General features: G+C 51.0%; 1 protein-coding gene across 1 annotated transcript in view; it reads left to right on the forward strand.

The window, feature by feature from the left end:
• Nrx-1 (Neurexin 1) overlaps nucleotides 1-15,743 on the forward strand; it is a 67,271-nt gene that overhangs the window by 17,191 nt on the left and 34,337 nt on the right. Inside the window, exons 2-5 of the mRNA XM_077682136.1 lie at nucleotides 8,687-8,805; nucleotides 9,545-9,762; nucleotides 11,189-11,326; nucleotides 14,883-15,133. Of these exons, the coding sequence (XP_077538262.1) occupies nucleotides 8,719-8,805; nucleotides 9,545-9,762; nucleotides 11,189-11,326; nucleotides 14,883-15,133 (694 nt within the window). The 5' untranslated portion in view covers nucleotides 8,687-8,718. The remainder of the gene's footprint in view (nucleotides 1-8,686; nucleotides 8,806-9,544; nucleotides 9,763-11,188; nucleotides 11,327-14,882; nucleotides 15,134-15,743) is intronic.

Genomic DNA, 15,743 nt, shown 5'->3' on the forward strand with positions numbered 1-15,743 from the left:
TCGTCGCATGGGTTCGCTCTTCGTTTGCGATTTGGGTATTTGATGGTTTGACGATCGATTAGACGTGCTTTCAGCGAAGGTTGGAAGCAGTTTTAGCTTTCGCAATTCTCTCAACTTTCTGAAAACACCGTGGGCGAAATTATTTGAAAGAAAATAATGGGAAGGGGGGGGGTAGGGCAGGGGGGAAAAGGGGAGGGAGTACGTTATGGAGAAAAGTGGAGTCACGAATTGAACCCTAGGGCCAGGTTCCAGCAGAACTGTTGACGCAAAACAAAACTTGACCAAGTTGGTAAGAAAAGTGACGTCTCGGGAGAAGCATTTCTTTATTTTTGACTTGGTCAGTGACCCGTGTGCCATCTTTTGCGTGAAACTATTCTGACCAGACGGTATGCCATCCAATCATATGTAATGTTACGTTTGCAAGGGAAAACCCTTAGGCCGGGTTCAGACTGTTGTCGCAACTGTCGTAATAACTGTAAAGAATGACGTCATTGCACGTCTGAGCCAACTGAACTGCATGACACGCCGTTTTTAACACGAAAGTGTTTTACTCCGGGATACGCGAATAGTTCAGTGACGTCATAACCGCCACGGAAATGACGCCAGTACAACGAAGCAAGCGGCCTGTAGAGGGTGCACCTCTGCACACGGGGTCTTCTTGCGGGGAAGCAACCTTCAGTACTAAAGAGTACGTTATACTTAGGGTTGTTCAATTTCGGTTTTTACATTTTAACACGAAACAGTTTTTTTGCCGGGATACACCAAGATTTCACTGACGTCATATCCGTCATGGAAATGATGCCAGTACACGTTTGCCGAAGCAACCCACCAGCAGGACGTCGCTCGCCAAGCACTCCCACGAGACAGCCGCCGACCCCCAAATCACGCTCAGCTGCAGGTTTCGCTGCACATTTCACTTTCGTGTTTTACCGATTCTTATGACAGATGAATCAACCACAGTTTTCTTACGTCCGTAGATCACGATATGGCTTTTGCTTCTGTGGTCTGAACATAGCTTTGCTAGCCACCAATTGTGTTTGGAAGTTTTGGCTCTTACAGTGCAGGAATATTTCCCGCTTACGATTTGCATAAGCTAATTGCGTGACCAACCTGACAACGGCATTCACCACTGTCGGTAAAGTTCGCCATTATCAAATAATCCAACTCCGAGCGTTAAAATTAGGGACATTGTAAACGTTTTGCTTCATTGATTTTAATGTTGTAACATTATGCATAAATTGTATTGAATTTGGGATTCTCAGTACTTATTTCTGAAGAGTAAAGATGCTTTCGCTCGGAGTTTCACGATCAGAATTCGTTCGATTTCAGTTCTATTTCCTCCGTAGAACATATTTCTCAGGAATCGATTAAGTGGGCATGCCCATCTATATGCCAGACCAGGGGTCTCGGGAGACCATCTACTGAGCTGTGCACTTTTTGTTCAGCACGATCGAAGAGCAAAGCCACCGGAGCCAGCGTTGCCCAAGACACAATTCAATAACTTTTTCGCGTGGTTCGTACACCAGCAAGCGCTCGTTTGCTGTTCATTCGGCAAAACAGAGCGACGTGTTTGAAAGTGCAAGGTAATTGGACGAAGCAAACAAGTAAAAATCGTTCTCCTTCCACGTCGTTGACTTTTTCGTGAGGATATACGCTAAGAATCTACGGCTATCGGCACACAAGTTAGCTCGGCCAGTTGCGAAACACGCCCGGGGTCAGAGAAGATTGTTCGCTGCGGGCAAACAGGGCGGTTACGAAAGCGTCCACCGCCCCTCCCCCATTATCTTGGCGGGGTGCGACGGCAGAGCAAACGAACGGCCCTCAGCCGCGTCACGTAAGCGACTTATTATCAAAGGCAGCGACTCAGGTTTCGCAACAAGGGGACCCGCAGCACACGGTGTGTCGTTCCGTCTGGGGCGGAGTTCTCGCGTTTGTCCGTTTTGAGAACGTCCGTTTAGTGTCCGTTTTATTGTGACGTACTTCCAGTTGTAGACGGGATGGGTTGACTTTTGCGCAACTGTTGTTGTAAACACATTTTAAAGGAATAAACACATTTTAAACTGTATTTTATGTGTTTATTGTTCCTCCAGTGAACCAACAACAAGACGACAAAAAATCGTCTGCTCCAAATCGTCTGCTCCGAGAAGCCGCGCCTCATAGCTCCGCCGTGCTTGCAAGGCGTCACATCCGGGTGTTCGATTTTAAGCCAATCAGGGCTTGCTCAAAATGGACACTTAAGAAACGGACACAAAACGGACAAAACATCAGAATACCGCCCGTGGGCTGACGCCGCCACGCCACCAGCAGCGCAATCGATTCGTCAGTGGCGGCGGCGCCAATCAATCATTCAGCTGGCGAGACGCGCGCTCCGCACTCTGCGTATCACGACGCTCGGAATCGCCGTGCCGCTTTCCCTCTAATTGGGCCAAACTGCGCCCCTGCTGCGGTGTTGGGGGAGCAGCGCCGCTGCAAATCGAATGGGCCGCGCCGCCTTCCCCTCGGCGATCGCAGCGTGCAATCCGCACGAACTCTCGGCGTTCCGCGTGGTGGCGTGGTATGCGCTGCCATTGTTGCCCGCGCCGGCATTCCGCGGCCGTCAAGCGAACTCAAGCTTTCGAGACGATAGGCACGAGCTCGTCGCCATTGTTTTGCCGTTGTAAAGTAGGGGAGCTGGTAGAGTGTACCGAGACGTGTTCCCTCAGAGTAGAAAACGCCTAGTTGCAGCCTCGAAGGAGCAGCGTGCTCAGGTGACCTCCTCGTTGACGGGTGCCGTGCTCGTGAGCGACGGTTTCTACTTCGCATTGGTGCAAAACAGCTATCGGTAGCGGGAACCCGACAAAAAAATTCACGCATCTCCACGAAGTGAATCATGATGAGCGGGCAAATCACTGGGGATAGTTCTTACCGTAAATCAGCCGTGAGTGCTTACTGCTCTAAAAAGATTTTAATCCAATCCAATCCAATCCAATCCTATACAATTTAATCAAATCCAATCCGATCCGTTTCAATCAAATCCAATCCAATCCAAATCAAATTCAATCCAATCTAATCCAATCCAGTCCATGCTTCTCGCGCATGCGCAGCACCGCTCTCCAGGAGCAGTCTCCTTCTCTCTCGCCCTCTCTCTAATTTTTTGTGAACGTTTTATTTTGTTCTTGTTTCCCTTTTGTGAAAGTTTTGTTCACAGATGTTTCGATTTACACGGTGCTGTGCGTCTCTCTCTCTCTCCCACTCTCTCTAACCTTTTGTGAACATTTTTTTGTTCTTGTTAACCTTTAGTCACAGATGTTTAGAGTGCGTCCCCCCCTCTCTCTCACCCTCCCTCCCCCCCCTCTCTCTCTCTCTCTCTCTCTCTCTCTCTCTCTCTCTCTCTCTCTCTCTCTCTCTCTCTCTCTCCCTATGGATTTACACGGTGCTGTGCCGTGAGCACGGACGCCGGACGCCGGGCGGTTAAGGTGCTTCGGCCCTAAAACATTCGATGGGCATTTAAGGTTTGGTCCGGATGGTTCATCCGGCACACGGATTCAATACGGAGTTGTCAGAAAGTGCTTGCAAAGTGCGCGGTTTTAAAGCGAAGCTGTCAATGTCTCACTGACGGAGTATGTCGCGTCGAAAACGCACTGTCGCACAGCCAACTTTCTCTGACGATGATGGTGATCGTGGGTGAAGTGAAAGAAAAACAAACGCTTCCGGTGGCTGGAATAGAACCTGCTTCCCTCGCGCAATGAAGCCGGCGTCTATCCGACAGCGCCATTCCTACTCGGCCAGAGTAGTTAGGTTTGATTTGGAAAGGGGTACATGAACATGCAAACATTGGACAGATTCCGTCTACCCTGACGCCTCTCAAATTTGCTACTACTTAAAGCATCCGCACCCTGCCATCTCGACAGGCGGAGCTCACAGCCATCCGGGATGGCCTACAAATACTAACGCCGGCCCTACAGCGTGCCCTCGTGGTTGCCATCCTACATCTTTATACGGACTCCATGGCGGCGATACGGGATTTACGCGGAGTATCCAACAATTGCACTATTTGAAGGGACATCCACGCCCTACTAGACACGTACCCTTGCCCTCTCAGGCTGTTGCGGGTTCGGCGGAATAAGCTCCCCACTCACATGGCCGCGGATAGGGCCTGTCACCCTACGTATATTCCTCGGCCGCTGCCAATGTTAACAACCGGTCCGATAGAAAACTTTCTCCAACGAAAGGACGATCTGCGTCGCGCCACACGTGCCCTTATCCCACCGTGTGGAACGGAGCTGGGAAGAGGGTTTGCTGCGCAGACTTCGTGTTAGAGTGGCGCTTACACCTGCTGTGACCCGGGCGTGCCCACCACGCTACCATTCCCCGTTCGATGACACCTGCCCCCTCTGCACAGCTCCTGCCGAACAAGCTGATGCGGACCATCTAATATGGGCGTGTCATTCACTGGACTCATCCAGAAAGCGACACCTGAGAGGCACAGGCCTCCATCCTGGAAGACCCCCCGACCTCGAGCGGTGGCTTTGGGAACCCCACCACCGCTCGCTTCTTGACTTCCTTCGAGAGACGGGTGCCCATATCTACTTGTAAATAGGTTATTTTTGTGCCAACAGGCATTCTATGGCAAAAAAAAATACGCACTCGCCATCAAACTACACTAATCTTTGAACTCCAATGTTTTTTCGCGCGAAACCAAGTTACCAATAAAAGGGTCAAAGTCAAAGCCGCTGCGATAAAAAGTCCACACTGCGTGCGAGATAAAGTTAAAGCTCGACGAGCCAATGTCAAACTCTGACGACAAACATTTAATCCCTCACGAGAAAGCTTAGAGTTCAACCATCGTCGTCGTTAGACGGACGGGTGCATGATTTTTTAGCAGCGAAGCTGTTGTAGCTGGCCGTAATGTGTGGCGTGTAACACGTTCAAAATACAAAAAAAAAAGACGAGCGCGGCGACCGCCGAGCATTCCCGGCTCGCGCAGTGGCGTTAGCAAAAAAAAAAAAAAAACTGTCGAAAACCCCAGGGAGCGCCTCGCGTGGCCTAGCAACCAACAACGCCACAGCTGGCGCAACACCCGCTCCACGGAACCTCGACGCGACTCCAGGAACGCCGCGCATGCGTCGTGATCTTACGCACCACCGCTGCGCCCCAGCTGTTGTCAAGCGCTACCGCGCATGCAGCGCTTGGCATGAGGAACATGACGATATCGATGCATATGACAATGACTGACTGCCACTGACACAGTTCAAAACGACGACGAAACATGTAAATAAACAATTTCAAAATTGTACAAATGCGTGGTCATTTTTCCTTCAGTGCTCACGTAGAAAGAAATCCTGAAGCTTGGCTATGGTTCAAGCCTTGCGCGACTTATTGCAAGCTTTGCCAGTTTTTTTTTTTTACCGCGTTTTTCTAATATGATGTAGTTAATCTCCCATTTGAATCAGCAGTGCGTACAAACGCCTGTACACAAAACCTAGATAGCTTCACCGAACAATGTTGGGTTCAGCTTTCTCTAACGAGCAAAGATGCGCTCTAACGGGAAATTTGTTGCATACTTTAGTATCCGCCCACTCCCGACTGCTTACCTCAAAACCCTCCTTTCATCACACGTTAGTCCGAAAGAAAAAGCCTCCGGCTGAATTCTCCTGACAAAGCGTCGTCGCAAGCCGCTAAAAGGTCGACGTCTGGAGCCCCGAAAAAGTGCTCGGAGACGCGGTGACGGGAATAGAAGCGATGGCTTCGCCCCAAAGCTGCCACTCGTGCTTGATACGAAATGACGCCCGCGTAACGTTACCACAGCCGAGGGAAGCTGCAGAAGAATGTAGCGAGACCCCCGTGGGAGCGTGACAATTTCCGCCGCTCCCGCCCCAGGTGACGCCGCGGGGGGGCGCAGCGCTCGGCTTCCTTTTCATTGAGTCGTTTCGCTGCTCGGAATGACTTTAGAATTCTGCGACGCTGGCTGGGGAGACACAGCAGAAAGAGGAGCGGGGGCGGCCGCAGCATTCCTTGGAAGATTGCCGGCAGGTTCGCGCTTTGCCACACGACTGGCGTGCCTCACAGCGGTGCACGCTTTACAGGGCAGCACCCGGTGCCCGCAATGCGGCTTTGGCGGCGCGCTTGTACAGATCTCGGTTGGAGAGTAAAAATATAATCCTGCGGATGCCAAGCATGAACTCCGTGAAGGGTTGTTTCCGAAATTTTTAAAGTAAAGCTTTACTATACTCATCGACCGGCTTCGCTGTCGCGGAGGATTTGGCCCTTTTTTGACCGCAGCTCCGTAGGTGAGTACCGGTAATATCACCTACGGGGAAGAAACTTGGAGGCTGGCCAAGAGGGTTCAACTTAAATTGAGGACGACTCAGCGAGAAATGGAGCGGAAGATGATAGGTGTAACGTTAAGGGACAAGAAGAGAGCGCAGGGGGTCAGGGAACAAACGCGTGTTAAGGACATATCGGTAGAAATTAAGAAGAAGAAATGGGCGTGGGCAGGGCATGTAATGCGAAGGCAAGATAACCGCTGGTCCTTAAGGGTAACAGAGTGGACCCCTAAAGAAGGCAAGCGTTGCAGGAGGTGGCAGAAAGTCAGATGGGCAGATGAGATCAAAAAGTTTGCCGGGATAAATTGGTCGCAGTTAGCACAGGACCGGGATAATTGGAAATAATGGGAGAGGCCTTTGCCCCGCAGTGGGCAAGCTAGGCTGATGATGATGATTATGATGATGATGATGATGCGCCGTACTCTCGGCAACGCATCACGTCACTCGCCGGCATAGAGTTTCTTACTAATATATACTAGAGGGAAATCTGGCGCTGCACTCGCGGGCCGCCGAGGGCGGCGCCATTGCAGCTAGCGACGTTCCTCGCCTCCTTGGCTTGGTTAGCCACATGGCTTCTTTTTCGTCTTGAAGCCAAAAGGGGTAACATTGTTTTTTTCTTCATCTTCCATGAAGCTTCTAAATAATCCCTGACAAATAAATCTTTCTGGAGCTTTAATTTTATAATAACAGAACAAATTCGATGAATCTTTTGCAGTGATATTGTTGCATTTTTGCAGCCAAAGCCAACTTCCCAGCCTGTTCGTGAGCCATGCCAAGGACAAGTGGAACGTGCCTGCCCGGTACATGACGGCACGCTCGCTGAAGCGCGGCTCCCCTAGACAGTGGCGCCAGATTTCCCTCTAGTGTATATTAGTATGAAACTCTATGCTCGCCGGGACGAGCTTCGCCGACGGCCGCGCTCGCCGCTGCTGCCGGCTTGGCGCATGCGCTCTCCGCAGCTGGTTCGCGCCTGACAACGTGACTCGCCGCTTGCATGCGAGCGTTGCCATGAATGACAGCGTGACAGGGCCGTCTTCTCTGAGCGTTGCGCGGGAGCTTAACCGTCGTCGGCAGGCGTGTGAACACCCCGCGGATATCGCCCGACGAACCGTTCGGCTCGAAAGACGCCGGAAGCGGGTGGACCACAATCGTAGACAAAGGCAGGCTTTGGGTGAATAGTGTAATAATTAGCAACAAAGTCAAAGGTTAACCAAGTGATACCAAGACTTAACGAAGCTAAGCCAAGCCTTCGCTTTGCATACCTAGTGTTAGCTGAGCTAAGCCACAGCCATTTTTTGGAGCTTCGCCACCCCCCAAAAAACATTCTTTTTTTCTTTTTTTGATCATTACGTGCAGAGCTATTCAACGCAGTTCCTGGATCGATAGCCAGTTGGCTAGTAGCGGGTTCAATACAAAATACGCGTTGTTTGCAGCGACAGAAACGAATACAATGGTTAGAAAATCAGCACGTTAATGAACATATGATACACAGTACAACCTAACCTATCGTTTGAAAAAAAAACATAATTCGTACAGGTTACATAACAAAAACAGGTGACACAGTCAATAGAGGTTCAAAAACTGCAATGTTGTGTGTTCCCTCCGGTGCCTCCTTTTGCCCGTGTGAGGCGGGGCGCGGTTTGCTCTTTCAAGAAATTAGTGGTTCAATTTTGCCCCCGTACCATTGGGCAATGCTGACGGGCCAGTGTCTCCACTGGTAGGTGGCTCAACTGCAACGTGGGGTGGCGAATTTGTTATACGAATAGGCGTTCGGCAAGAAAAGTTCGTAATTCGCGGACGGGGAAGTTTCTGTTGTCCAGTGGGCTGCGCTAGTACGTGTTCTTAGCCAACTGATTTAAAAGATCAAGTTATCACTCCCCCCTAGGTTACGTGGCATCTCGAATTGACCATTGCAGCAAGGTTTGTGTGCCATGTTGTCACACTGACATGTATAACGAATCTTTCATTCAAAACCAAGCGTAGAATGGAACCATCTCCCTCCCACCACGACTGCCAAAACTGATGCCACGCACATTAAAGCGGCCATTCCTAACCTTCTTTTTTGAACCAATCTTTTGTCATTTCTTCTCCTTGTCTGTTTGAATGCTCTTCTTGCAAAAACAACTGCACTTTATGCATTTCACCGCTCCTTTACGCTATGCCCCCATGTCCCTTGAAATATATTTTCAACAAATAAACAAATAAAGGCATAAATAAACTACGCGCTCGGCCATAACTGCATTAGTATTGTTCGGTATCGGGTCTATGCATTTCGCCGAGTTGGCGCCGTGAGCTGTAATGCTGCTGATGCCCGCCCAACAGCCTGCCTCTGCGTTGCGTCAGACCCCCTTGCCTACACACACGGCGCCCTCTGTGCGCAGCCCCAGCAGCCGAGTGGGCGGCGGCAGGGAGGATGGCGGCCAACGGGGTCCAGGACCGGCTACGCCTGCCTGTGGTGGTGCTGCTAGCGACCGCAGCAGCGTCCCTCGTCAGCGCCCAGGTAGGTCCCTCTCACCCGGAGTTTTTCAATATACACCCACTTGCGAAACTTCCCGCGTGCCCCATGCATGTATCACAAGCCGGTTCGCGGCTGTCCACCTGTGCTAGGGGCAAACAGAGGCAAGCATTGACGACGACGACGATGATGATGATGGTGATGGGGATAATGATGATGATGATAATGATTTGTGGCTCCCCCTTTGAATCTGGGCGTCAGTTGTCAGCAACCGACTTGCCTGTTTTATTCCACTTACTCGCCCTACTTCTAGCTAACCTAATAGATTTGCCTCCCCTCACCCCAGTTTTAAACTCCCATCGCTCCCTCTCTTTTTCGCGGTCTTCAAGTAACGGTTTAGTTTTCATGCATGTAGAGTCGTCTTAGCGGGTAATTGTCATATAAATTGTTTCAGGATACGTTTTATAACGCGAAAGTTTCGTAATCCGCTTTTCGTAATCATGCTCCCTCCGTAGATGGTCATGCTTCACTGCAGAACAGGTGAAGTGGGGAAACTAGCCTACAAAGACCAGGCTTACACCGATACACTGCAAGTCAGCTTCACCTCTAAACACAAAGCAATGCTGGGAAGACTTTTCTAAGGAGCAATTTAAGCCATCTCGTTTTGAAATATCAAGGCCCTGGGACCTCTTATTTTTTATGTGAGCTTTTCGGTCGGCCAACCGGTCTATGGGGAAGCACTAAGAGCTTTCGCTTTAATAAGCGCGGCGCGTGGTCGTCGCAGGGTCCTCCCCTGTCGGAGTCGGGGCCCCTGGGTCCGTCGGCCGTGCTGCTGGAGGGCTCGTCCAGCTCGTATGCACAGCTTCGGCGCTGGCAGGCCGGCCCGCAGGCGACGCTCAGCCTGGACTTCCAGACGCAGGAGCCCAGCGGGCTGCTCCTGTACACCGACGACGGAGGGCACGGGGACTTCGTCGAACTCAAGCTTGTCGAAGGGACGCTCAGGTACGCAGCTTCGATCCCCACCGAACGTCTCCGTCGCCCTTGCGTGGTTTTCCTTAAAAACACCAAACACATATCTCGTCGAATGGTTCGCTCCACCGTGCGCGCGTATTTCGTTCTGGGCAGTGTAAAATGATTTACACCCTTTTAGTCTCTAACTTCTTTGCGCCCTACCAAAAACATAGAAAAGCACCCTCTGGAAGGGTGTACTCAACGATAAAACGCCCTTTAAAAGGGTGTATTCTTTTGTCCTTATGCTAGGGCGTAAGTGTGTTATGGACGATTAACGCCCTTTAAAGGGTGTATTTCTGTGTCTTTACGCTAGGGTGTAGAGGTGTTATGAACGAAAAGCAGCTTAAAGGGAGTATTCTTTGCTTTTATGCTGGGGTGTAAAGGTGTTAGTTACCGACAGTGATTTACACCCTTAAAGTTGTGCGAATCATTTTACAGCATGGTCTCTTAGCCAGGTCAGCAAGAGTACCGAGGCCTGTTTCAATCGAAATATATTTGGATCCTGTGCCCCTCAGAAAAAATGATATCCCCAATGCTTGTCAGCGCCAGTACGTGGCCCCGCCTAGGAACAGTGTTCCTCCTGCCCCCTTGCTGGCATGCCGGGACTCTGAGCTCGGGGAGAGAGAGAGAGAGAGAGAGAGAGAGAGATAGAGAGAGAGAGAGAGAGAGAGAGAGAGAGAGAGAGAGAGAGAGAGAGAGAGAGAGAGAGAGAGAGAGAGAGAGAGAAAATAAACTTTAATTAAAACAAGGAAATGCTTCAGAGAGGAATGCGGACGCCTCTCTGAAGCATTTCCTTGATTTAATAAAAGTTTATTCTCTCTCTCTCTTTCTCCCCGAGCCACCGAGGAGGTTCGCCAAGAGCAGCAGGACAGCTGTCGCCGTGGTGATGAGGAAATTCCTCGGCTTCTGCGGACACCCCAAGGTGCACCCGTTGCCCCTACCGCAGCTGTACAGCCTGCGCTAGGGCAGATTGCGCGTCCCGATACCTTCCTGAAATTAACGGTGCCACCCCTTGCGTCGGGTGCCATGCCCAGATGCTGGAGTCGACTGCTGGCGTGCGGGGTACGTCGCCATGGTTCTGGAAAGCGCTAACCATCGACAGGGACAAGAAAAGGAAGACGGCGACACAAAGCGCTACTAACTAAATTTTTGCTTCGAGAAAAACGGGACGTATATATGCAATAACACGCTCACTAAACAAGAACAGTATCAGGAAGCCTTAAAAAATATTGTCGTCTGCAACACCGAGCCATGCCCTTCTCGATTAGCCATGAGGCGACAGAGACTGTAGTTCTTTTGGTGATAGGGACACTGCGTATGGAGCGCTGGCAGATGGTACGTCACACTGGCAACCTAAATTGCTCGTGCACCGTACTACTGTTTGTGGTCTGAAGGCCCGGCCTGAAACGCGACGCAGGCTGCGGCTGAGCCTGGCGTACGGCGGCGGCGGCGGCCAGGTGGGGGGGCCCCCCGAGGACGTGGCGCCCTTCCTGCTCAGCGCCGGCCGGAACCTGCACGATGGAGCCTGGCACCGCGCAGAGGTCGTCCGCAACGGGTGCGTATACGGCCCCCCGATTGCGCTTAACCGGTACGAGTGGGCACGGCGCGTTACCATAAAAGAGACCCTGCAACATATAAGCGCTGAGATAAGAGCTTTCACTCTTCCCTTCGCATCTGGAACCACTGCGAAAGCTGGAGTTATCGCCGGCACGGAGCGGCACTGCGGGAATTGCTCGTCGTACCAGATACGCTTTCCGTTCATGCTTTGTTTTTGAGGATTTATTTTTAAACTTGCAATCGAAAAGCGTTCATTGCTGCAACTGAAGGAAAGCCGGCCAACAGGTGCTACATGGCCTCAGTGACGTAATTCTGGCACTCGAAGAACGTCAAGACCAGGAAAGAGAGAAAAATCTTTTGAGCTAGTTTCCAAGCAGTAATTTTTGGCTGAAGTACCTTGCGACCCCCTAATCTAAGTACTGGGTGTGTTGAGTGACTACGTTCTGCAAGCAATTAAGATATAAAAAAAAAAGCTGAAAAGAGTGTTGCAGGGTCGCTTTAAGTTTTCATTCAGGGTGGTTCGTATAGGACCTCCTGCCGCCCACGTGAACATCCCATTTAGGCGTGGAGGGAACACCTTCTACAGGCAGGGGGGCTTTACTGGCGCGAACTTCCCCCCAATGCTGCCCACACCGTACTAACTCAGATCGTATCGCCGAGGTACGCTTGGCTCCATGCGAATAAGTCATCCATCAGATCGCCAAAAATCCATCCCGCTACTCGTGTCCACCGCGGTTGCATTGCGGTACCACATTTTTAAAAAAAAAAGTTCCCATGCAGACTCCTGTGGCGTTGTGCTCTAGCCTACCTAGCCTTGGAAGCAGAGTGGATGGACTTTCATCGCTTCGCTCGGTGTCACGCTATACACAAGCACCTATTTTCAGATACAAGCCCTTCATTCGAAATTAGAGTTAACGCGGATTTACCGATAGGACTTAGCTCCAGTTCTATCAATCGTTTTGTCTGTAAAGCTACGCTAACTTCAACTGCGAATGCTATGAACCAACTAACTTGTCAATAAGTTTTATTTAAGCCATCTTTTAATACAAAAGTGTTTTATTTCTGGATACACACCAAGATATCACTGACGTCATATCCGTCACGGAAATGACGCAAGAACAAAGCAAGCGGCTTGTAAGGGGTGCACCACTGCACACAGGGTCTTTTTGCGGGGAAGTAGCATTTAGTTCTAAAGAGTACGTTACACTTAGGGTTGCTCGTTTTCGGGTTTTATGTTTCAACACGAAAGTGTTTTATACCCGGATACGCTAACATATACCTGACGTCATATTCGTTACGGTAAGAACGCCAGTACACCTTTACCGAAGCGACCCGGCAGCAGGACGTCACTCGCCAAGCACACCCACAAGACAGCCGCCGACCCTCAAATCATGCTCAGCTTCACATTTCGCTTCACATTTCACTTTCATGTTTTACCGATTCCTATGAGAGAGGAATCAACCACAGTTTATTAACAAGCGCTTCAGTTTGCCAGCCCATCCGCGAGCACAAGTCATGACATTGCGTTTATAGGGACTCTGCATCACTTTCGATAAACGCTTTCACTCCTTCTTTCGCGGCTAGAAGCACTGCGAAAGCTGTAGTCATCGCCAGCGTAGACCGGCACTGCGTGATTTTTCCGTCGAAGCACATTCGCATTTCGTTTCTGCTTTGCATTGCAGCCATTTTTTAAAGTGGCTATCGAAAGCGTTCACTGCTGCAACTGAAGAAAAGTTGGCCAATAGTCGCTACACCGCTGTGATGACGTAATCCCAGCGCTTAAAGAAGGCCGAGACTGAGAAAGAGAGAAAAATCTTTTGATCAAGTTTCTAACTCATCTGATATGATAAAGCAGTAATTTTTGGCTGAGATACTTTGTGATCCCATAATTTAACTACTGGATGTGTTGATTGACTACGTTCTGCAAGGATGTCAGATTTCAAAAAAGTTGAAAAACTTGTTGCAGGGTCTCTTTAATTTGCTGCAGCTCATGGCGTTGTTTTAGCATTAGGTAGCCTGCACTCGCAAGTGCGCGCTTGTCGGTTCCCATTTGCCGATACCGAACCAGGCTTTCAGCAGCATTCTAAGTGACGTGATGACTTTGTCGGCCATACTGGTTCGGTTGGGTTAGGGTTAGGTTGCGCTAATTTAGGTTACGTTAGGTTAGGTTACGTAGCCTTGGTCAAGTTAGGTAAGGTTGAGTTACGTAGCTTAGGTTTGGTTAGGTTATGTTAGATTGGGTAAAGGTTAGGTTAGAAAATAAAGTGCGCGGATGCTGAAAAAAATGGCTGCGGCTTAGCTCAGCTTTCTTGGATATGCAATGCGAAAGATTATCTTAGCCTGCTTAAGTGTTGGTTTCATTTGGTTAACCTTTGATTTAGTTGTAATTATTATAGTATTCGTCCAAGGCCTGCCTTCGTCTACGCTTGTGGTTCCGCCTCCGGCGATTTACGAGCCGAACAGCTCGCCGGGCGATATCCGCGGGGTGGTCAGACGCCGCTTGACTACGACGGCTCAAAGCCCCCAGCTTCCGCGCTACGCCCAGGGAAGACAGCCCGGACTCGCTCTCATTTATGGCCAAGCTCGCAAGCACGCTGCGAGTAACGTGGTCAGGCGCGTACCAGCTGCGGAGAGCGCATGCGAAAGCGAGCAGCGGCGGAGTCACCGGCGAACGTGGCCGACGGCGGAGCTCGGCCCCACGAGTCACGTGCGTTGCCATGGGTACGACACAGCTGCGGTCAAATGAAGGTCAAATTTACCTAGACGGCAAAACCGATCGACCAGACTACTTGGCTTTAAAAGTCAAACGCTTACAGTATACGAGCTGACGAGAGAGAGAGAGAGAGAGAGAGAGAGAGAGAGAGAGAGAGAGAGAGAGAGAGAGAGAGAGAGAGAGAGAGAGAGAGAGAGAGAGAGAGAGAGAGAGAGAGATATTTTATTAAAGAAGCCCTCTAAGCGAGGGAGGTGGCCGGCAGCCGGAGCTGTGCAGCGACCTTGGTAGCCCGGGCTATGATGGTCTTCTGTCTCTCCGGGTCAGAACAGCTCAACACCGCCTCCCAGAGCTCCGAGGAATTGATTTGATGGAGGGGATCATATGGACAGGCCCACATGTGATGTTGCACCGTGACCTTGTCTCCGCATAGTGGACAAAAGAGAGAGGGATAAACTGAGGGGTGTATGTGGTGCGGGAGGGCCATATTGGGAAGGGATTCCGTCTGGGTGAGCCTCCATAATCGTTCTTCCATGTAAGTCAATGAGGGGTGGGCCGGTGGGCATTTGAGGCGAGAGAGGCGGTAATTAATAGTAGCTCAATAGGCTATCTCGAGCGGATCTGGCTCCGTGAGAGGCCACAGAAGTGGGGCACGCCCGGGAAGTGAGTGCTCGGGCTGTCGTGTGTGCCACCTCGTTGCCCTCAAGCCGAGTGTGGGCAGGTGTCCAAATCAGCTCAACTTGAGTAGTAGGTAGGTTTTGAAGGAGCAGTTTTAGGGCCTGGGGTGAGATGGTACCCGCAGCATAATTTCCAATTCCGAATGGTGTCGTGGCCTCTGCTGCAGGGCGGAGACGCGCCTGCGTGTGGACGACCAGGCGGACAGCGGCAGCGTCGACGAGTCGAGCGACGCGCACATGGGCAACGCGTCGAGCAACAGCTTCGTCTACCTGGGCGGAGTGCCGTCGTGGTACGGGGCCAAGCTGGCCGCCCTCTCGCTACCCACCGTCTTCTTCGAGCCCAGGCTGCGAGGGGCCGTGCGGAACGTGGTCTACGCCTCCGAGCAGGGACGCCCGCCCAAGAAGCAGGAGCCCATCGGTGAGCACTGGTGATCTGTGGATGCGCGTGTGGGATAATTTCAACCTCACGAGACAGCGAGATAGAGAGAGAGAGAGAGGAGCTCTTTATGTGAAAAAAAAAAAAAAACAGCTTATAGCTGGCGTACAAAGTAGCCTCGATGATAATATGTTTGGGGGGGGGGGGGGTGGAGGGGAAGAGAAGAAAGGCCCAAGAAATAGAGGAGGGCAGCAAATAGAAACAAGCTGAGAGGGAAGTCAACGAAACTCATGTAGAAACGGCAACCGCAAGAGTCTCAGAGTGTGTACAGTCCAGAGTTTTAAGAGCAGGTCTGTTATAGGTAGAGCCTTTTCCTCCGTCTGCCGAAGGTCGGTCGTCACGCAGGGGTAGGAGCAGGTACCCACATCCGCCGACAGAGGGCGCAGTGGTCCCGCAGGGCGGGGTTTCTCTCTTTCCCGCTGGGGGAGAGAACTTCCCGTCGCCGACGTTTTCACTGCTGACTCCTTCGCGCGAACCGTAGAATTCGCGCGGCGACGGCACTGCCGTCCTTGGATGAGCGCCCGTTGACGTTCAAGCCAATACAAGAGAAGCACAACTCCGCTGTTTCAGCAGATTTCACACTTCGTATAAC

This window comes from Haemaphysalis longicornis, unplaced genomic scaffold, assembly GCF_048455015.1.
Source record: "Haemaphysalis longicornis isolate Haplotype H1 unplaced genomic scaffold, Haemaphysalis longicornis Haplotype H1 scaffold_8, whole genome shotgun sequence".
NCBI classification, from domain to species: Eukaryota; Metazoa; Arthropoda; class Arachnida; order Ixodida; family Ixodidae; genus Haemaphysalis; species Haemaphysalis longicornis.